Genomic DNA, 23,485 nt, shown 5'->3' on the forward strand with positions numbered 1-23,485 from the left:
AGGTGGGCCTCTTGGCGAATCTTCCAGACTTCCTTGTAACGAAGTGCATCCTCCTTTGCTGTGCCCCATTTACCAAGCCTCTGTCGACGGGCCCGCTGGTAATCACCAGTGAAATGTAATGGTACGCTTGGCCAGTAGAAATGCAAGGGTAGCAAACTGCGTCTGTACTTTGTGCTGCTTTCTCCTCTTAAAGATGCCGGGAGAGCATTCCTCCTATGTGGTTATCAAAAGACACACAGATGATGGACAGAATGCAGAGCAAATCAAACATTCTCCCCCACTCAATAGACCTGGGTTAAATCCATCATTCTTTTGCTCACCATGCCACCCCAGTTTAGACCCAGCCATATGCAAATCAGTCTCGACCCTGTGCCTCATGGGACCAGTCAAGACCGAACTGCCAAGCCAGGTCCTCTCTGGACCGTAAACAAGCATCCTGGGACCGGTTTCAGGACATCACCCCTCATCAGCCAGGCTAGCTTGAATCTGACGGCACCATAGAGGCTCTGTGCGTTGGGATCGCTCCAGTCAACGTTCTTCTGTCTGTGCTTGTGCGGCCTATTCTAGGTCCCATATCGTTACGCTTCCGATATGTTGTCCGCTCCCGCATCTACAATGGGTACTTGGCTCCGCTGGGCCAATCGTGACCAATCTGCTTGTGCCGGGACTTTGGTTGTGGTCCATCAGGGACCATTTGTGTCATTGCGCCATCTTTAGCTGTTTTGTGGTGCAGGTGGTTCTCGATTCTTGGACTGGCTAAGCCCCCCTCCACCTTCCAATACTGAACCTCACACTTGGATGTCTTATTTAGTGTACTACAGTTCCACAACATAATATATTTATTATTTCACTGTATTTAACTCTGTTTCCATAACAAATAAGGTAACCCACAGGTTCCTAAAGTCCGACTTTCTCGAGTAATATGGTGTGAAGTCAAGATGATGAGGATGAACACATGTATATATCACACACTTGTGCGGAGCGATGGATATTGACAGACCCATTGCCAGACCCCAAGATTTGAGCCACTGGTGTCAGTGCTGGATTTTACAAGCAAGCGCGACCCCTTCATTTTGTGTCCGTTTATGAAGCTATGTGAGTCCCAATCCTGCCACTGACCCCCATGTACTTGTGCTTCTTTTTGTTTCACTACAGTATTTGCAACTGCCAGTCACTACATTATTTTTGACAATATTTTTGTGCTGCTTTTTACACATTGGTATTATGATGGAAAACGAAATGCCTTAGACCTGAATGCCTGACAGACAAATAATGGAGTGCTTCCTGTTACCAGTTTACGCATTAACATATTTCCTTTGTCACAGTGTGTCTACCTTTGGTACAAGGACATATTTGCAGCCTTTGGATACTCGTCAATACTTGTATTGCCTAAAACCCAAGCCAGAATTTGCAGAAAAAGCTGGTGTCATCAAAGGTGTAACAGTAATTGGAAAATTAGACATAGTATGGAAGACGAACCTAGGCGAACGAGGAAGACTACAGACTAGCCAGCTCCAAAGAATGGTACGTTTAGAGATTTTTTTTCCGACCTCAAACTGCCTGTGATACATTACTGCCATGTGCAGTGACTCAGTTATCCTGATGATGATTTATTTGTGAATGGTCAATATGTGTCCTCCCTGATGTTTGTGATAGTTTTAACCAATGGAAATTCATTTCTAGACATTTCCTGCCTCTCTGATTTGTAGTGTGTTGGTAGAAAGTTGCAGTGGATATAAACAATTGCAAAGGTACTAGTGGGTTGATTGGTGTGTTTTAAGATATCCGTCATTGTTTCTGGGTTCTAGCACTCTCTTTTCAATTTTTCTTTTGATTGGGCATGCTTAAGTTTTGATGAACACTGCATCGGTTAGTGTGAGGATTTAATGATAACTTTAGATAGGCAAACACAGTTCTCCAGTGTATCCTTTATAGATTCACATGTTTGAATCTTCCCAGTCGTCATGGTGGGAGTCCCACAGTAACGGTCATAATAGTACTCAAGAGTAATCAATACATATTGATAATATAAAGTTAAAGCACAGAGAGTAGTTGGCAATGGTACATGCAGCTTTTTCAACCATATCTTATCTATGACTATAAGTTCATGTAAATGTTCAACTGTAAAGGAGAACAATGGATACTCTGAATTGGGAAATAAGGAGATCTGTCTACTTCGTTTTTGATATTGGAAGCTGAAGGGCAGTAATTACAAATGTGAAATACGTTGTGGTTTTTGTGTTCAAAGTAAGTCTGAAGTAGGCACTCACCACTGCTGACACCTGAGGTCCAAATGAAATAAGATTGTCCGATTTAATCCTCAAATTACGCACAGACAAAGCTGGGGTGTAGGGGGAGGAATAAGATCAGGCGGACAATCTCCATCCCAGGAGGGTGGTGGGTAATTGAATAGTAAAATCTGTTTTGCTGGTATTACACTGTAAGCTGCTGTGTCTCATCGATGGAAAAACGGCCGTTAGGCGGGACTTAAACTTGCTGTAGGCATTATTCTCATTCTTATCCAATCGAGTAAAGATGTGTCTGTCATTATGTACAAACATTTATACCCACCCGATTGACACAGAGCACGTATGCTGGTGGTCACGGGGGATGCGATATCAATAGACAGGAATTACCAACTATTAGGAGCCACTACATAGATGTAATCCGACGTAGAGGACCCCTCACCCCTTCCTTCCCGACTATCCATCAACACCACAATGCCCCTCAGCATTCCTCTGAGCCCAAGCCCCACCCTGGCGAACCACCCCACTGCGAAGATTAGGATACACCGTCCCACACACAGTCCAACAAAAATTATTTAATTTGTTCATTAATGGTAGCCCCTTTTTAATATGTTAGTAGACGTTAATTAGATAGTATATGTCTTATTGGCGCATTTCCATTTACTCTCTTCCTTTTCTTTTGCGAAACCCCTCTGTTGGGGTACTGAAGCAACTGTGCATTGATTTCCACGACGTCTACTGACGGCGTATACGCTGTGTATTATCGCATTGTTTATGATACATCATGCTAATGTACAAAGTTAGTGATTTTAATCGTGAACTAGCAACAATGGTGCAGCAGTGTGGGCAGGCAATCCTAGTGATACATGGTTTACTGCTTGTTGATGCTACATGTGATCACTATGACACATTATGATTATGCTCTTGTAACGTACAGTGTTGGTTTGCATAGTGATCTAATGAGGTTGTTATATGCAGATTTACATGTTGCTCTTGATAATTCTGTATTGTCATGTAAAGTGTAACCGGAAAATTTAAGAAAAGACCAATAAAGATATATTTTTTTAAAATGTACAAACTTATCTACTTTGCAATTACAATTTACGATGATGCAGTGAAACATTGAATGTTTTAAGAATGTTCATATGACAAAAGCAAGGGAAAGAAAATCCCACCTCCTGCGCATGTACCACCTACTCATTGTACAACTGGTGGCAGAGAAAATATTTATCAAAGCTACACTTTAGTCAGTGGGAAGGATTGCGTTTGGTTGCAGAATAGCTATTAGCATTGCTTCAAGATGTTCATTGACATTGTGTAATGGTCCAAATAAGTCAAACAACTTCTAACACAAAAATGGATACATCCTTCCATTTTCTGATCAGAAAGCACAATAGACTTTTTTGATGTTTATGCCGCATGACTATTGGAGAGTACTGAGCTGATTTTTGATGATAATGTCTGATAGAGACTTCAAACTGCAGATTCCTCGCCTTTTGAATATTCCCCAGGTATCAGACTGGATCTGGAATCCTTTTCAACACTATCTGTTTGTGCCAGGAGGTGGCATTGTGCTGACACCGTGTAGCTCCGGAAATGACATGCAGAGCCTATATAGGCACCATACCCATGCACTCACGTCAGTTCCTTTCTTTCCGCGCCACCAGATGTGGATCCGGAGCTACTTCCAGTTTCTTTGAGACCCTTTTTACCTGTAAAATTTACACTATGCTAGGAAAATGTCATCTCCCAAAACAACAGGTTTTAAACTTTGTAAGGGTTGTCGCATGGGAGGAACGCCTATAAAGGCTCTGCATCTTTATGCTAAAAGGGCTGCAACCGAGATATAGCTAAGTGTCATCGGTGTTTTGATGTATGGTTATGTTTTTGTCTTATATCATCGAGCCTAGAGGTTATGTTGAAAAGTTAAAGTGGAGGTATTGAGCTTAGTGGGACACCGCAATTTAGTGTAAGGCCTAAAGACAGCTATAACTGTATAGCAAGCCTCATGTAATTAAAAATATATATAAAAAATAGCCTCTCGCGCCCATGCATGTGCAATGCTTGAAATTGCAAATTAAAACAATGTAACCAACACACCACCTTCCCAAGACCAGACCTGTTGTCTGTACCAATGCTTGTCACAAAGTGAAAACTCCATGAGAGTAAAGATTGGAACCTGCTCACCAACGTTTTCTTTTTACATCCTGCAGAACGTTTTGTAGGGATTTATGATCAACACAGTCAAGCGCACCTTTAAAGATTAAGCAGGACTAGAAGTTTGGTGGCACATTTTTCCAGGATTCTTAGGTTATCATGAAGAATATGGAGTGCTGTAGGTTCTTTGTTACATTTGGGATTAAATCTAGATTGAAAATTATTGGACGTAGGAGCAAGAAGCTTGATGAGACCACTTTCTCAATAATTGTCCATTGAAAGGGAAACGTTGATACTTGCTTGAAGTTTTATGGAACAATTCTTTTTTTATTAAGGCCCGTAGATCAATAACACAGCTTTCTGCCTACAACCAGCAGTCGGCAGCGTTAGTGACATTTGGAGAATGAATACACAGCTCTCAGCCAACAACCCGGAGGTCGGCAGCGCTATATGGACTTTTAAACTTTTAAAGAGGACAGTCAAGTAAAAAAGAAAGAGCAAACAAATACCAGGACAATACGAGAACGCATCAAGCTGCCCCCTAGCCCACCCCCAGCTCCTCTGCACCGGTGAACCCACCACAACATCTCCTTCAGAAATATACTTAGTCAGGGTCGGGATTGGGTCCCCCCTCTCATGCAAAGGTCTAAGTGTCCTCATTGTCATACCGTGGGAGCAACCTCAATATCGGCAAGTATTTTGGGCAGGTCACTTCCCAGAATTCAGCCGATAGGATCTAATGAAAGGGGCCCAGAGCTCCGGTTACACGGCCGCCCTGTTTTCCGCCATCTGTGAAATACTCTCCATTGCCAGGGTAACCCATAGTCTGTGCAGCCATGTAACGTGATCTGGTATCTCCTATGTGCCCCATTGCGTGAGAAATACTTGCCGAGCGGCATTCAGTGCTAGTGCCATTTGCCTACCTCTTTGCAAGTCAAAGGTCAGGGGGTTGGGCAGCCCTAAAATCATGTATGCAGGGAAGCGGGGTATAGTTGTGTCAAATGCTAGATCATTCAGGACCTGGTCCTGAATACCTGGCCAGTTCGGGACAATGCCACAGGAGGTGAAGGAGATAGCCTGTTTAACCACAGCCCCGCCAGCATTTCCTGAAACGCCCCTTATTTCAGCTATGTATGTGTTCAGGTGTTAAGTACCTATAGAAAGCAATGTTGTAAGCTGCCTCTGTACCGTACATGTCGTGCTCTGTGTGGTGCACCCTGTAGTAAATATCCTGCCATTCTTTGCTGGAGAGAGGATACCCTAGTTCATCTTCCCAGCGCAGCTGGCCCTTGGTCTTGGGAGCGGAGCCCCGGTCAGAGAGCATACAGTTCAGAAATAAGATGATTATCTCAATCCTTACACACCAGCCATTTCTCAAAGCGGGTGAGAGGGTGGGAGGATCCGGGCGCATAGCCTGTGGAGGCCACCCAGTGTGCAGCTGCGTGTAGTTGAACAAGTCTGCCGCCTGCAATGAGTAATCTTATTTCATCCGAAGAAAAGGGATAACCCCCAGGGGGATGAAAGATGAGCCCACGCGTTTGCAACCCTTTTCACGCCAGCTGTTGAAAGACATCAGAGCTGATCGCCAGGGGACAATCTGGATTGTGAACATTCTGCGTCCTTGTTGAAGGGAAAGTCATAAGTCCATGCCTGAAAGCGACCGCATCCTATATTTTCATGGTTGTGGCAGTCACCAGAGAGAAGCATAACCCCCATGCTCTGTTTACAAGGCAACCAGACCTCTCTCCAGATGTTGCCTCCAGCTATCATCTGGTCTATGAAGGACCAGTGCTTCTCGAATAGTGAGCGGTTCCGCTCTACAATGAACCGCATTTGTGTGGCCTGAAAGTACAGCGGGATCAGGAGGAGCTCTAAACCTCCCTCCGCTTTGGTGCGTGTAAGTAGTTTTTATTTTTGTTGGAGAAACAATAAACTTTTTGATTTTAATCCCGGATAGAATTCCATTTAAAGTTCATAAACAATACAGAAAACACAAAACATTCCAAAATACAATACTCGTGTGTATGGGATTACAAAATGGAAAAATCCAGGGAGAACAGGATGGAGACCTTTATGGGGCATCTTCTGCTGGAACAGTACTTAACCATTTGCATTGTTTTTTTTGATAAACAAATTTTTTATTTTCCGCATAAAGGACAATATCAAGAATGATATACAACAGTGCGTTGAACTTGGCATCAGTAACTTCAATCAGGGAAGCATTGACAAACAAATGTAAACCCCCCCCTCCTCCCCCACCCCCCGTCCCCACCCTCTGCGCCCCCACCCTTCAAAACAGGCCCCCCAGCCATTTCCCCCATATTTTGCGGAATTTTTTGGGGCAGCCCCGGGCAGCGTACAACGACCGCTCCTGAGCAGCACACCAATCCACCCCTCTACTCCAGGTAGCCCTTCTGGGCGGATCTGGCTGTGACCACACGGCCGCTATATCCCTCTTGGCTACCATTAGGGCAGTAGTGAGAAAGTACTTTTCGTTACGGGACCCATCCAGCCCGTCCGTGATGCCCAGCAGAGCCATTTTAGGATCATGGGGGACCTCCCATCCCAGGACCTCCGCTAGATCGGCTTCAATCGCTGCCCAGTAGCCCTCCAGGCGGGAACAAGACCACACCATATGGAAGAAATCCGCCGGAGCCACCCCACAGCGAGCACAGGAGGCGTCCACGCGGAGGCCAGCACGATATAGGCGGTCCGGAGTCAGATAAGCGGCGTGGAGGTAATAGAGTTGGATGAGCCGCAGCCTAGCGGAGGTGGTAAGCGATCGAGGTGCCATAAGGGCGTCCCTCCAGTCCGCGTCATCTAGGGGTCCCACCCAGACCTCCCATCGCTGTTTTTATCCGCTCCAGTCTACCGGGGTATTGTTAATCAGGGATTTATAAATGCGGGATATTCCCCCCCTTCCCCAGACACCCTAACATCACCTGAGCCTCAGGCGGGCTATGAGAAGGCAATCTGGAGTCTAGAGGGACGTGGGCTTGGACCGCATGGCGCAGCTGAAGGTATCTATAAAATTGAGAAGGCTGTAGCGAGAAGCGGGTCCGAAGCTCCTGGAAGGAACACATGTGGCTCCCCCGCCATATATCGCCCAGGCTGGAGATCCCTAGAAGATCCCACTGCCGAAATCCTTCAAGTCCCGCCACCTCCCGCAGCCATGTTCCGTGCCAAAGCGGTGTGAGCTGTGTTTTCGTCCCCGACCAGCGGGTGTGCCTCAAAGCTGTGCGCCACGCCAGAAAAGGGGCCCGCACGACATCGGGGAGCGACAGGGGGACCGTTGCCCCATAGAGCATGTTCTGGATAGAGGAGAACCCGAGACATTGCACCTCGAGTCGATAAGCCGGATCGTCCCATCCACTCGAGAACCAGTCATGAATCACCAGTAGCTGGGTGGCCAAGTAATATAGATATAGGTTAGTCATGCTCAGGCCTCCGTCATAGGAGGGGACCCTGCAGCGATCTAAAGCCAACCGGGGCCTGCCGCCGCCCCAGAGAAATTTAATCGCCATCTTATCCAGTTCCCGGAACCACGGGCGCGGAAAGGGGCACGGAGTGTTTTGTAACATGTACAGAAACTTGGGGAGGATCATCGTCTTATAGAGGGCGACCCTCCCCAGCGGATTCAATGGGAGTGACTGCCACCTGAGCATATCTGATCTGGCCTTTTTGACTACGGGAGCCACGTTGAGGGCCCAGCAGAGTTCCGGAAGGAGGGTGACCCAGATCCCCAGGTATTTAAATGAGTCTCCGGAGGGGAATATCAGATTGCCAGTCGAAACATTCCCTTGACGGGTGTAACGGGACTAGGACGGATTTTTTAGGGTTCAGATGAAGACCCGACGCTTGGCCAAACCGACGGAGAATCTGGCGGACCTGGGGCCCCGAGGTCGCTGGATCAGAGAGATAGAGGAGGACGTCGTCCGCGTAGAGGGCGATCTTATCGGGGGTCATACCTGGCCAGTCCCACCCGCGGAGAGCGGGATCCGAGCGAATCAATACAGCCAGGGGTTCCATGGCCAGAGCGAAAAGGAGGGGCGAGAGCGGACAACCCTGGCGCGTTCCTCGACCTATGAGAAATGGGCGGGATAGAGCCCCATTGACTAAAACACGGGCCCACGGGCTCGCATACAGGACCGCGACCATGGCACGGAACCGGGGACCGAAACCCATGCGCTCCAGGACCTCACCCAAGTACGCCCACCCCACTGAGTCGAAGGCCTTTTCAAAGTCGACCAGCAGGAGGGCCAGATAGAGGGAAAGGCGGCCGTGGTGCGCCAGTGCGAGGTGCAGGCGCCGCAGGCAGTGTCTGGTCCCCCGATCCGGCATAAATCCACATTGGTCCGGGTGGACCAGGGAGGCAAGAGACGGCCGCAACCGCTGCGCGAGGACCGTGGCATAGATTTTGAGCTCGGTGTTAATAAGGGATATCGGCCGGTAATCCGAGCAGGACTGCGATGGGGGCTGCGTCTTGGGAAGGACAACTATGGTAGCTGTGTCCATTTCCGGCCGGAACGAGCCCGTCTCCACCACTTCTGCAAACAGGTCCCGAAGCCTCGGGGCCAGAGTCTCACGATAGTGAGCATAGTATTCCTGAGGGAACCCATCAGGTCCCGGGGTCTTCCCGGGTGCCAGGCGGCTGATCGCCTCTTCAATCTCCTGCAGCTCGATAGGCGAATCGAGGGTCTCAGAAACCTCAGGTCCCAGCCGCTCTAGCACCGCCCCATTCGTCCCCAGCAACTCCTCCAGGGAGAGCTCAGACGCCCGGATTCAATACAACCGGGAATAATAGTCAGCGAAATCTTGGGCCATTGCCACCGAGGCCGTATGGAGTCTGCCCGCAGAATCTTTGATGGCTGGAATAATCCTGCCCGCCCGGGGGTAAGTGGCCAGCCGGTGGAGAAGAGTGCCGTTTTGGTCTCCCCATCCGTATACCCGGGCCACCGAGGAGCGCCACAAAGTCTTTGCCGCCTCCAGGGAGTGTAGGCGAATCTCTTCCCGCAGGAAGGCCAAGCGGCGCGACCGTGTGTTGTCTTCCAACTCCCCCAGGTTGCGCTCCAGTTCCAAGGCTTGAGCTTCGCAATCCGCGAGTTTCTGGGATTGAGCACGTCTCTGCCGTTGCAGATGCCCCTTAGCGGCCCCCGAATAGTCGCCTTGCCGGCCTCCCAAAGGACGGCAGGGGAGGGGACGGAGCCCACATTGTGAGAATAATAATCCGCTATCTCGCCACCTACCACCTTCCGAAAAGCCTTGTCATGGAGGGACCAAGCGTTCAGACGCCACATCGGACGGGCAGAGAGGGGGGGGGGGGCCAAGAGCTAGGAGCATTGGCGAGTGGTCCGAAAGGCCCCTCGGGAGAATGCGTGCATCCTGCACCCCTGCGCCGTCGGTAGATGGGACGAAGATGAGGTCGATCCGGGCATGGGAGTGTTGAGCCGCCGACGTGTGGGTGTACTGGCGAGCCTGCGGGTGCCAGATCCTCCAAACATCGCACAGGCCCTGAGATTCAGCCCAGGTCGAGAGCTGCTTTGCGCGAGCGACACGGGCCAGGGATACCGGACCCGTCGAGTCCAGGTGGGGCGTGTAGACAGCGTTAAAATCCCCGCCGAGAATGAGGGAGCCCGCCGGAAGCGTCGGGAGGAGGCCCGCGGTGTAGGAGAGGGCCGACGACAGGAGGGACGGAGCCGCGTAGAGGGACATCAGGGTGAGGGGTCGCCCCTCAAGAGTACCACATACCGCCACTACCATGCCCTGGGGGTCCAAATGCACCTGGGTCAGGACAAAGGGAAAGGACTTGCGGAGCAGGATAGCAACCCCCCGGGATCCCCGCGCAAAACCTGAGTGCCACACCCTGTCATAACCATAGCGGGTAAGAAAGGGACATTTATTGCCCAGAAGGTGGGTCTCCTGGAAGAGGAGCACGTCAATCTCTGCACGTTGCACATATTTGAGGACCGCCATGCGTTTAAAGCGGTCTAGAAGACCATTGACGTTCCAGGATAATACGCGCATGGCGGCCCTAGGAACAGGTGGGTCAGCCATGGTCCAGGACAGAAGAGGGGGCCATTGGAGGCGCGGCTGCGCACGCCCCTAGAAAGGAAGGACAGCGGGACATCGGGCAGGAGAGCAGGTCAAAGGTTACAAGATGCCTCGGAACAACAACAAAGAGGGAGTCACCCCCCACCAACAAAACCTTCCCAAGGAGGAAGAAACAACCCCGAACCAACCCCAATCCCCCACCCTATACTTCGAAAACAGAAGCATCTGTCGCCCGAACCAAATGGAACAACCACCAAGCTAAAACGCTCGGGCTTGAGCACTAGTGGACCCCTGGTACAACTGAAATCAAGCCTGATTCACCTGCCCTGGCCAAGAGCAACACTGACAGCGGAGCACTCCAACCCAGGCCCGGGCATCATCCCCCCCCCCCCCCCTCCCCCCCCCCCCCGAAGAAACATAGAGAGTCAAATGTTAGGGCTACGAGAGAGGTCCGAGGTGTCCACCGACTCGGCCGGCTGGGTTGCAGGGCCCGCCAGCCGGGGCGACACGGCCCGCCGCCCGCCAGCCGCGGGACTGACGTGCGCAGCCGAGTAGGCAGAAGAGGCCCCCGACCCCCGGCGCGGCCGTCCCTCGGAGCGCGTGGTGATCGCCTCCTCCACCGTGCGCTCCCGGGGTAACGTGCGATGCCGCCGGCGGGTCCTCGATGTCCGGGGCCTCCCCCGCCCCCCCCGCACACCCGTAGGCGATCCGCGTCCAGAGCGGTGCAGGGGATGCTCCTCCGTCAACCAGGACCAGGCCGCTCGTGGCGTATCGAAGAACAAAGTCTTATGCTGGAAGATGACCCGAAGGCGGGCCGGGAATTGAAGCTGGTACTGGAGGCCCAGGGAACGCATCTTCTGTTTCACAACCATTTGCATTGTTAAATCGAATGTAATAACACAATGTAAATAATTTGGGTTGTGCTAGAGAAAATAAATGGGATGAGCTGAGATGATTTAATACTAAACTCAGAGGACAATCTCTTGGAGCTCAGAATCAGTCCAAGTCATTAACCTCCATGATCTTCTCCAAATACTGCATTGTACTGGGCCGGTCTTGCAAGAAATGGGGAATCCTCGCATTCTGCACCACCCCGTACTGTTTCAGGCGATCCACGTCCTCAAAGGAAACCTTTCCGAGAGCTGTCAACAAATTAAAGTCGATGGTCTCTCTGTGCCTCAATTTGAAGTATGCCATTCAAGTACACCTGATCTTTACTGAAGCAACCAAACCTTCTTCTGTTGGGTTCACAGGTTTCAGCCCAAATTGTTTGCGTCCAATCGCATTTGACCAGGGCTGTTGACTATTATTCATACCACGGAAATAATGAGTTCCTATTTCATGCCTCAACATCCCTTCTAACCACTGCTCACGTGCAGTGGAAACATTAATTGTCAGTGTTGGACGACCATTGACCACTGTCATTGAAGCTCTAGAGAGAAGGTCCTGTGAGAGTTGAACTACAATCTGAAAGAAGAAAGAAAGTTCTCTCTTATTATCCTAATCTAGACCAGGATCGGTTTTTTCATGAACCTAATGATATTCATAATAACTTTAGCACTTCATGGCAACGCATATACCTTAAGTTCCACTACCCTCTCTCCAACATCAGGAAGAAAAAACCAAGGGGATGGAGGATGCCACATGGGGTGTTATGTGGGGAACACCTGGTCCTGTCTCCCATTCCTCAGTGGTTTGTGGCTTGGGTGGAAAAAATGTGTCGAAAGTCAATAATCACACAATGGTATGTGTATGAGAACAGCCGGGAGCAGTAATCACTATACTCAACTACGACCCTTACTATAAGCACCAATCCTTAATAGGGATAAAGAATTCACTTCTTGGTCCATCCTAATATGCGCACAATTCCAGTACCAAATATCAATTGTCCTTAAACAACTGGACTACTGTAAGAACAGTTACCATTGCCATCGACAAATGGGCAATCCAATCTCTGCATCATGTGACTTGCTCAAATGCAGCTGATATCATTGGTGAGATCAGCTACCTGAAGCAGGACCTAGGAGAATATTCCTTTTCGCTAGAAAAAAAATAGAGGAGCCCCTTTTGTCTTCCCCTCCCCTCTTGACACAACCAAGCACGTTATCTGAAGGCTTGGATGTAAGGTCAGGAACTAAAATAAATGGGTGCCGTTCCGACATTTGACTTCCTGTCCCCGCATTCCAACCCTCATGTTTGTAACTCCAGTGGGACTAAATGGTGGAAAGTGGGGTAAGAAGGAAGGATGCAAGTGCAGGTGGGAGGGGTTGGAGGACTTCATCCACCTACACATCCACCCATCCATAAACCCGAGTAGTGACTGGTAACTGGATTTCATACTATATACACAAGTTGAGCAATGACTCAAATATAGGCACTTCATCGATGATGTGTGGACCGAGATCAGATAAATGAACACAAGGAAGTGAGTCTCCTGATTAAGAGTTCAGTCGGTTCTCGCTGTCCTAATTTCATCATGGTCTTTAAGCGCCAGGATACCCGTTGGGTGACAGCTGCGATATTCAAGAATTTCATAAAATGCAATACAATACATGCAGCACCTGATTAGGTAAACTTTTTTTTTTTTTAAACTTTATTTATAATTTTAAGTTGATACATAGTAGTTCAATATCTCGTGGTTAACAAATTCAGCAAATCAGTTACAGGCCAGTGTAGGCAGAATACAATACATATCTTGTGGTTATTATCACAGGTTTGGTAGTAATGTCCATTTAATATCCGAGGTGCTGAGGAGCGAATAACAAAATCTGCACATAAAATCTGTCATGAAGACATTCATGACATTCCCAGGTCTGTCAGTGTGCATCGAGAGCTCATCAAACTGGCTTGCCTCCCATACCTATCCGGTCACATATAATCATCCCTTTTGAATCAAAACCGACCACCATCTTATTCTACCCCCTCTTCAACAGCACTTCCCACTGCCGCCGTCTCCCCGGTACTATGCGAGAGAAGGTATCTCACCAGTGGTCCCCATATGTCTTTGGGTTGAGACGCCCATGGCAGCAGCTCAGCGTAAGTGTTACTCTGTTCTTGACAAAATCTTAGATCCGCCAGCCATTCCTTAAATTTCGGGGCCCTGCCTCTACCCCATCGACAGGCCACTTTACGCTTTGCCAGCAATAGTGATATAGCAACAAATGTTCTGCAATTTTGGGGTATCTGCGCCGTGTATCCCAGGAGCGCAAATGTTGGATCCCTGGCTAGATGACTGTCTATCATGTCTTCCAATGCTACGAACACTTGTTCCCAGTATTCTTCTATTTTCACACATTCCCACGCTAGATGCAGGAACCCTGCTCCCGGTCGTCTACATCTCTCACAACGATCATTGTCAGCTAACTTAAAGCGCAGCTTCTTAACCAGTGTATAATACAATTGGTGCAGGAATTTGTAGTGGATCACATGGAGCCGGCTACTAGCCGATATCTGTGCAGTCTGTAGGCAGCAATACTGCCACTGGTCAGCGGTGATGTCCCTCCCCAAGTTCTCCCCAAGTCCTCCCCCCAACGCAGTCTGGACTGACTATCTGCTCCCACCCTAAGTGCCCGTATCGTAGTATATAACCCGGACACCAGATGTTTGCCATCTGCAGATCGTAACATCCGATGTAATGGCTCCAATCTCACAGGTTCCCGAGGGAAATCAGGGAGAAGTGACCTCATACCTTGTCGCAATCTCACATATAAGAAAACATCTAGTGGCGTGCGTACCTCTGTTGGCAGGAACTGATCTAACGTGAGGAAGATTCCCTCATGAAAAAGATCCCCCACATACTGATCTGTGCTTTCCTACATAGGTCCTAGAACCCCTTCTCCTGCAATAGTGTCAAATTCGGGTGATATGTGAGTGGCAATCCAGGAGAGTAAAGGAAGGACACATTAAGTAGGGTCCTTATCCGGTGCCATGCTGCAACCGTGCCTGTGACGGTGGTGGGTGATGGTGCCGGCGCATGTATCGGACCATATATGATGCCGCTAAGGGGTATCGGATCCGCAAGCCAGTCTTCCACCGCTACTTGCGGCATATACCGTGGAGGGTGTACCCAATAGTATGCATATTGCGCTTGGGCGCTTAGGGAATAGATCTCAAAGTCAGGAACATCCAACCCACCTTGCTCATATGGCTTTGTTAATATGGACCATTTCAGCCGCGGCTTTTTCCCCCCCCCCCACACCAATCGTATTAGTTCAGAGCGCAGCGTGGCGGGAAAAAAAAAAAGTCCTGGGTGATGGGGAATATTGAGAAAGAGGTACAAAAATTGTGGGAGTATCACCATTTTAATAAGCGACACTCGGCCCGCCATGGACAGGGGCAATGCCACCCAGTGCGTGATATTACTCTTCAGGCGTTCAATAGCTGTGCCATAGTTCACCCGTATAGTTTTGTCCGAGATACCTCAATTCATCCTGGCACCACTCCAGTGGAAAGTCTAGTGGGAAGGGGGTTACCGCCTGCGTGAGCGGGAACACCTGGGACTTTCCCCAATTAATCCCCACGCCAGAGAGCTGCCCAAATTGTATGAACTCCCGCAATATGGGATTTATGTTGCTCTGCGGGTCTCTGATGTATAATGTTACATCGTCTGCATATAGTGATATCAAAATTTGCCACATACAACAACGGAATGCCTTATCATTATGGACCTGTCTCAGCCTGGCAGCCAGCAGCTCAACAGCAAGAGCGAATAATAAGGGCGACAACGGGCACCCCTGACGGGTGGCTCTGGAAATGGAGATTGGGGGGGGACAGATGTCCATTTATCAATATACGGGCCTTGGGCTGATGGTATAATAATTGAAGCCATGAGATGTACAGACGTGGGAATCCCATCCTCCGCAAAACTCCAAACAGGTAATCCCATTCCACTGAATCAAATGCCTTTGTGGCATCAAGGAAAACTGCAGCCAGGGGGAAGTCAGAGTCCACTGTTTGTGTTAGTGAAAACAGTGTCCTGAGATTGTGTGAAGTCGACCTACCCGGTACAAACCCTGACTGGTCCGGCAGTACAAGTTTTTCCATCAACAGGGACAGACGATTAGCCAGTACTTTGGCTAATATTTTGGCATCGCAGTTTGAGCGACAATGGCCTATATGAATCACAGGAGTCAGGGGGTTTTCCCGGTTTCAACAAGGACGTGACCGTCGCCTCCCTCATCGAGGGTGGCAACACTCCCATCTCCAAGGATTCCTCATATACTTCTTTTAGGACCGGCGCCATAACATCAATATAGCTTTTGTAAAATTCAGCCGGCAGACCGTCCGAACTGGGCGCCTTCCCGTTTTTCAGCTGCATGATTGCCTCCCGTATTTCATCCAATTCAAATGGATGGCATAAGAACTCTCGCTGCACATCTCCTATCCATCCGAGTGCGACCTCCCCCAGCCCGAGCGCCCCCCGTCTCTGAGATGTGTACAGTGTGCCTTAATGTGCAATAAAAGTCTCTAGAATGTCTGTGTCGCTTTGAGTGGTGCCCCCAGGGCCCTGCACCTCCAGTATGTATGTGCTGAAGCGAGGATGTTGCGTCACCTCCGCCAATGCTCTCCCCGGACGCTCCCCGTCGCCATATCTGCGGGTCGTCTAGTATCTCCCGCGAAAGTTCCGTTCGCGTTGTGCTGTAGCCTCATATTCCGTCAGCGTATCCCGAAATAACACTGTGTGCCTGTCCTGCCTCAGCCTGCCCCATCTTTCTCTCCAACTCCTTTAATTCCCCCTCCAGACGTCTGAGTGTACGCTGTATATCTCGTAGCATCCCAAAACTCTTCGATATACAAATCCCCCTGACCGTCACCTTGAAGGCTTCCCAAATTACCTCAACACTATCTACTGACCCTTTATTTCTAATAAAAAAAGTCATGGATCTCCTCCTTCAGCTCTGCATGAAAATCGGTGTCTAACAACGCCGTGGTTGCAACCTCCATCGCGGCCATGGACTAGTATATCCCGGCGGGGTGAACGATACCTTTACCGGACAGTGGTCCGAAACAGTTTTAGCCAAATTTGACTCCTGTTGAATGCTGGGCCCCAGCCCCCTGGACATGAAACAGTAGTCTATCCTCGCCCAGGTTCCCCTATGGGAGGTAAAGTGTGTGCCTTCCCTTTCCTGCGGGTGCAGATGCCGCCAGCTGTCAATGAGACCTCCCTCCTCCAGAATGCCTTAGAGTACTTCTCTGGACTTGGTATAGTGGTGCATCGTAGCATTCGACCTGTCCTGGTGCGGCTGCAGTGCCACATTGAAATCCCCCCCCCCCCCCATATTATGTGGGTGGAGCTAATGGTCTGTATTTTACTCCATAAGTCAATGAAAAAGTCGGGGCTATCTGTATTAGGGCCATAACAATTTGCTATCGTCATGGAGTCCATACCTAACCTGCCCCATACAATAACATATCTACCTTGCGTGTCTGTGAGCACCCCTGCCTGTTCAAACCGAACCTGCTTTTTGAAAAGTATTGCTGACCCTCGGGCATAGGAGGAGTAGGATGAGAACTGACGGCAACCCGCCCACTTGCATGCAAAATGATTAGTAGCCCTCGGATCTAAATGAGTCTCCTGTAGTAGTGCCACTTGTATTTGCTGCCAATCCAGATATGCCAAGATCTGTCTCCTCTTCCTCGGGTCCCCAAGGCCTCTAACATTCCAGGACATCACTCTAATCATGTGCCTATCCTCCTGTGCCATCAGGGTTCTTAATCTCTAAATGCCTTATATTCTGCAAACCTGCGCAAACATGTATATACACTCGAAGGCCCATCTGCACATAATAAACAATCTGTGCGCGCACTTCATCATACCCATTAGCCCCCCCACCCCTTTCCTCACCCACCTACTGAAGCATCCCAAATATGCCAGTACAAAGGTTCCCTCCCCCCATCCCAACCCCCATCCGCTCTCCCATGTCGAATAACATGACAACTACTCCCCGTTCCCAGTTAAGGAAGGGCAAATGGGAAAACAGAAAAACAACAGTGAACAGACATAGGGTATTCCCCTGTGAGGCTGTGTGTCTGGGTGGCGCACGAAAACCTCTGGTCAGCCCAGGTCCAGCAGCATCATCCGCTAGACCCATGACGGACGTCGAGGGTGGCTGGTTAACACAGTATATTCAGCTCCTCTCACGGTGCATGATCTAGCGAATGTCATATCCACCGTCTACGACAGCAGTTGGCCAATCCCTCCCCGCAACATCCCAGGCATTGTTGTTGACACTAATCACAATGTGTGCCTTCACATCCTGCCAACTCCATCCCCAGCAGCTATCACTCCATTTCTGGTGAGGGAGATCTCTCTGACCGGTCCAGCGGTGCCAACGCTTTATTTTGTTGCCGTATCTGTTTCAGATATTCTTCCACCTGATGTGGGTTAGTGAAGAATTTTTGCGTTCCCTGATGCGTTATACGGAGACGGGCCGGATACATTAGCGCATAGTCAATCCCAGCCTGTCTGAGCTTCTGTTTCACCCCCAGGAACCGACGACGCTCCTGCACGTGCAGCGTGAAATCCGGGTACATGGTGAATGTCACTCCGTCATATGACAGTTGTTTCTTCTCCCTGTTCTACTATAAATTGCGGAGAGAGGACCTCCTTCCCCACCACAGCCGTTAGCAGTTTTTTGATATAATCTTCCAATTTACCCGTGTTGGTACTTTCTGGTATACCTAAAACGCGTATTTTATTTCTTCGGCTGCGCGCTTCGATGTCATCATTCTTTGCTGCGATCACTTTAAGCAACTTTTCAAGCTGTTCTGTGGTTTTTTGCACATGCGCAGTAGTGTCCTCTACAGTGGAGATACGCTGTTCCGCTTCCGTTAGGCGCGTTTCGTGGCCCTCCAGTTTCCGAGCTATCACGTCCATGCGAGTGGTCATTGTGTCCATTTTGCCTGCTATGACCGCAAACCCCTGCCGCATTTCTGTTAAGATTGTTTTCAGATCCTCCTCTGGGGCTGCCGCCCGCTCCGGTTGTGAGGGTTCTACCTCCGAGCCCACCTCCATCTGTGGCTGCCTTACCGGCTTCCGGGCATCAAAAGTTAGCCGCTGTTGGCGAGCATCTGTTTTCCCCATCGTAGTATTACTAAGGAGAGTTCTGGGACCAGCGCTCTTTCCGTCCTTCAGATCTCACAAGCCTGAGTGACCAGGGAGGACAATGCTAGTTCCTCAAGTAGCTCAAAGCGCTCCACCCATGCCGCTGTTAGTCACAACGTTCGACAGAGTTTTCCGCCAGTTCCACATAGCTGAAATATTCCAGACTCTGTAGGTCTGCCTCTGGTCCTCGTGCCACTTGCACGCAGCCTCGTGATGTACCATCCAGCACTGGGAGGTAGCGCAGCGACCTATGGTGAGGGTGGCTTGTGTTGGCATCTATCTCTAGTAGTGCACATAGGGCAGTGTGTTCCCTGCAATTCGTGAAGAGAATGTAATCTGCGCACCGTCCTCCCCAGGTGCGCGGGTTTACTGTCCCAATTCAGTCCACCAACTGCCACGCGTTCACGGAGCCAACGTTGATGCACTGTTTCACCTCTTTCGAGGAGCGACTGAGCCACAATCCCTCTGGATCTCAATAATGCACTCAGCCCCTCTGCATGCAGTCCTCAGGTTTCCTACAGCACATACAGCGGGCTCACGCCGCCGCGCCTCTCCCCCAGAAGCGCTGTTGATGACCTGTCCGAGTGAGTGTGTCAGTGCCCGCTTAGCTTAGCGCTCCCAGCAATTCGTCTTGTCTCACTACCGCCGGTATGCCCTTCTTGCGTGATGTCCGTCCCCAGGCCGAAGCAGCTCTAGTCCCGCCTCTGACCGCTGCTCACCGGGATCTCTCCCGCCTTTCTGATCTCCGGCCGGGCTGTATCCGCTATGGCCGCTCCCTGTGCACCTCGATCAGGACACGTACCTCTTCTCCCGTGTCACCCGCACAGTTAGCCTCGACTTTGTCCACAGTCAATCGGCGATGTCCACGGAGGGCCCAGTGTGCATCGCGGTGCAGTTCCCAGCCGTAGTCCCAGCGCGGCCTGGCAGCCGCGTGTGCCGCTTGCGTAAATCTCTCTGCCGCCGTCCGGCTCCAGAAGAGTCACCACTGCCCTCCGCCGAAAGGGAAAGCGAGCATCAGTTGGTGCAAACTAACCACCAGACACCTCCGCCAGGCACCGGTTGATGTTGCAGGCTTACACCACCATAATCTGTGGTTTCTTGGTGAAATATCTCCGGGTGGAGCAGGATAATTAACGGATTTTACAGCCAGCCTGTGGGAGCCTCACTCAAAGGCGGCCATTCCACTTGTGCGCCACTGGTGCGTGTAAGTAGTTGTTGGTGGAGGCGCGGCTTCATATCATTCCAGATAAACCCTTGATAGCTATTTGTAGATTGCGCAGGACCGAAGGCGACGGGGGTCAATGGTATGGTCTGGAATATGAAAAGAATGCACAAGAGAACTGTCATTTTAGCTGCCGCTATGTGCACAGTCCAGGACAACCCCAGTCTGCTCCATGTGGAAAGCGTCTTATTGGTCTGAGCAAGAAGGGGGCCATAGTTGCCTGCCAGTGTCTTTGCCAATGTGGGAGCCAGCAAGAGGCCTAGATACCGTATAGTCTCCGGTGCCCTTTCAAAGGGGAACCGTACCTGCAGCGCAGCAACCTGGGGCGGGGTGACAGAGTTTCAGGATCTGAGATTTTTGGAGATTAACTTTGAATCCTGACACCTCCCTGAACACCCTCGTCTCCTCGAGTAAGGATGGCAGTGAGATCATCGGGTCAGACAAGGACAGGATGATATAGTCAGCATAGAGGCTTATTGTGTGCTTGTCCGCTCAGAGGCGGATCCCTGGGACCTGCGGATTATCGCTGACCCTCTGCTCCATGTAGAGCACATAAAGTAGCGGGGGCAGCCCTGTTGGGTCCCCCCCGCTATAGGGAACACAGAGAACCAAGTCCCATTGACCCAAACAGAGGCCCTGGGGGCACTATAGATGCAGCGTATACATACGATAAATCTATCGCCTTCTCCGCGTCAATGGAAAGGAAGGGGGCCTCCTTCTGCAATCGTTGAATAAGATTGGTGAGATGGAGGAGGTGTTTTGTGTTGTCTCCGCATTGTCGTGCCGGGATGAAGCCAGATTGATCGGGGTCGATCAGGCCCGGCATGATGGGGTTTAGTCGTGCAGCTAAGATACATGCAAAGAGTTTGGCGTCAGTGTCGAGAAGGGGGATGGGCCTGTAGGGCCCCCAATCCTTAGGGTCTTTCTGTGGCTTAAGAATCACTGAGATGGACACCTCCAGCATCGAGTCGGTCAGGAAGCTGGAGTAGGATGAGAACTGACGGCAACCCGCCCACTTGTATGCAAAATGATTAGTAGCCCTCGGATCTAAATGAGTCTCCTGTAGCAGTGCCAGTTGTATTTGCTGCCTATCCAGATATGCCAAGATCTGTCTCCTCTTCCTCGGGTCCCCAAGGCCTCTAACATTCCAGGACATCACTCTAATCATGTGCCTATCCTCCTGTGCCATCAGGTTTCTTCATCTCTAAATGCCTTATATTCTGCAAACCTGTGCAAACATGTATATACACTCGAGGCCCATCTGCACATAATAAACAATCTGTGCGCGCACTTCATCACGCCCATTAGCCCCCCCACCCCTTTCCTCACCCACCTACTGAAGCATCCCAAACATGCCAGTACAAAGGATCCCAACCCCCATCCGCTTTCCCATGTCGAATAACATGACAACTTCTCCCCGTTCCCAGTTAAGGAAGGGCAAATGGGAGAACAGATATAGGGTATTCCCCTGTGAGGCTGTGTGTCTGGGTGGCGCACGAAAACATCTGGTCAGCCCAGGTCCAGCAGCACCATCCGCTAGACCCATGACGGACGTCGAGGGTGGCTGGTTAACACAGTATATTCAGCTCCTCTCACGGTGCATGATCTAGAGAATGTCATATCCACCGTCTACGACAGCAGTTGGCCAATCCCTCCCCGCAACATCCTAGGCATTGTTGTTGACACTAATCACAATGTGTACCCTCACATCCTGCCAACTCCATCCCCAGCAGCTATCACTCCATTTCTGGTGAGGGAGATCTCTCTGACCGGTCCAGCGGTGCCAACGCTTTATTTTGTTGCCGTATCTGTTTCAGATATTCTTCCACCTGATGTGGGTTAGTGAAGAATTTTTGCGTTCCCTGATGCGTTATACGGAGACGGGCCGGATACATTCGCGCATAGTCAATCCCAGCCTGTCTGAGCTTCTGTTTCACCCCCAGGAACCGACGACGCTCCTGCACGTGCAGCATGAAATCCGGGTACATGGTGAATGTCACTCCGTCATATAACAAGCTGTCAGTGTCGAGAAGGGGGATATGCCTGTAGGGCCCCCAATCCTTAGGGTCTTTCTGTGGCTTAAGAATCACTGAGATGGACACCTCCAGCATCGAGTCAGTCAGGAAGCTGGAGTCACTGAAAGAATTAAATAGCCAGGTCAGCAGAGGGGCAAGCTCTTTACAAAAGGTTTTATAAAATAAGGGGGAGTAGCCGCCCGGACTTGGGGCCTTGGAAGGTTTGAGGCGGGCAATAGCCACTACAACCTCCTCCACTCGAATAGGTTGGTCCAGCTGGGACACGAGCTCTGTTGGGATACATGTTGGAGGGCCCCCTAGAGATAGGTCACAATGTTCCCAGAAGGGCCATCTAGACTAGCGTATAAGGCTATAGAAATCCTTAAAAGCGTCAGCTATTTTGGGATCTGTGTGGACTTTCTCTCCCTCAGGGGTTCGAACGGAGCCGGAGAGAGCTTTGCCACGCAATCTTTGTGCCAGCATGCGTCCGCAGCGATCGCTGCTTAGGTAATAAATTCCGTCCGATCAAGTCGCTTTACCAAAAGTCTCTGCTTCTCTAATTCCAGCCAAACTCTTGGGGCCCGTGCGTTTGTGGATGGCCTCCAACTCAGAGACTGCTTGCTCGAGCGATTGCCGCATTTCCCAATGCAGCCGGTTCTCAGTCGCTGTAATAGCGATCAGTTCATCTCAAAGGGTGAGTTTCGGGGCTTTCCACACCAAAGAGAGACGGGCCCTTTCAAGCTCATTATTACAGAGGACGTCCCCTAGTGCAGTGCGCATCGCCGCCACCGTGGAAGGGGATTGAAGTATGGCGTCGCGCAGTCTCCATTGTGATTAACGGGGCTGGAGAATGTTCAGCCGTAAAGTTAACGCGATCAGGGCGTGATTCGACAGCGATCTGTGTTCTATGCTTGCCTCGCTGAAAGCCTGTGAGGGCTAGCGAGTTGAGAAAGTGGTCAATACGGGCATATGATTTGTTGGCCGCAGATTAAAAGGTGTAATCCATCGAGGTGGGGTGAAGATGCCTTCAAATTTTGCAGACAACACCATCTGCTAACCAACTAACGGCAGCTGAAAAGGCCCCCGTTTGAGAGGAGCGTTGACCAGAGCAGTCCAGTTCGAGGTCCATCACTAGATTGAGGTCTCCCCCAATGAAAATGACCTTATCAGGGGAAGCGAGGGCAGTCGCCAGCGCATTGAGAATAAAGGGTTACTACCGCTCTTTAGGTGCTTATATAGTAGCCCGGGTGAAAGTGAAGGCACCACCATTGTAGTCTAACCACTAGTATCCTCCCTTTTACTTCCATTATCGTGGGTATAAGCTTACCATGGAACTTGTGGGGGAGAAGAATAGCTATCCCGTTCTTCGCAGGGCCGGAGGACCAGTACTGTCGGGGGAACCAGCGCGATTGCATATGGGAGGTATCCTTGGCAAGTAGGTGGGTCTCCTGCAACAGGCATATACCCCCGCCAGACTGCTCTAGTAGAGACAACACCACTGTGCGCTTCACTGGGCTATTTAAGTGCCGAACATTAAGACTAACAATGCGCAGATCGATACTCACGCAACCACATTGCCCCACAAACTCATCACTAGGCTCTACTCGCTTACCCTAGCAGCCTCCCTGACAAACACCGAACTTGCCCGTGGTGCCTGGGCCTGGCCACTGGGCTGACTGAGGACCCTTGA

The 23,485-nt window shown here is 50.3% G+C and overlaps 1 protein-coding gene across 4 annotated transcripts in view; it reads left to right on the plus strand.

The window, feature by feature from the left end:
• The window catches only part of TRAPPC13 (trafficking protein particle complex subunit 13), a 398,706-nt gene that overhangs the window by 315,379 nt on the left and 59,842 nt on the right, over positions 1-23,485 (plus strand). For all 4 annotated transcript variants that reach the window (XM_085631781.1, XM_085631789.1, XM_085631799.1 and 1 more), the window contains one exon: positions 1,326-1,524. In XM_085631781.1, the coding sequence (XP_085487907.1) occupies positions 1,326-1,524 (199 nt within the window). The remainder of the gene's footprint in view (positions 1-1,325; positions 1,525-23,485) is intronic.

The sequence above is a fragment of the Triturus cristatus genome, chromosome 2_1 (genome assembly GCF_964204655.1).
Source record: "Triturus cristatus chromosome 2_1, aTriCri1.1, whole genome shotgun sequence".
In the NCBI taxonomy this organism is placed as follows: domain Eukaryota; kingdom Metazoa; phylum Chordata; class Amphibia; order Caudata; family Salamandridae; genus Triturus; species Triturus cristatus.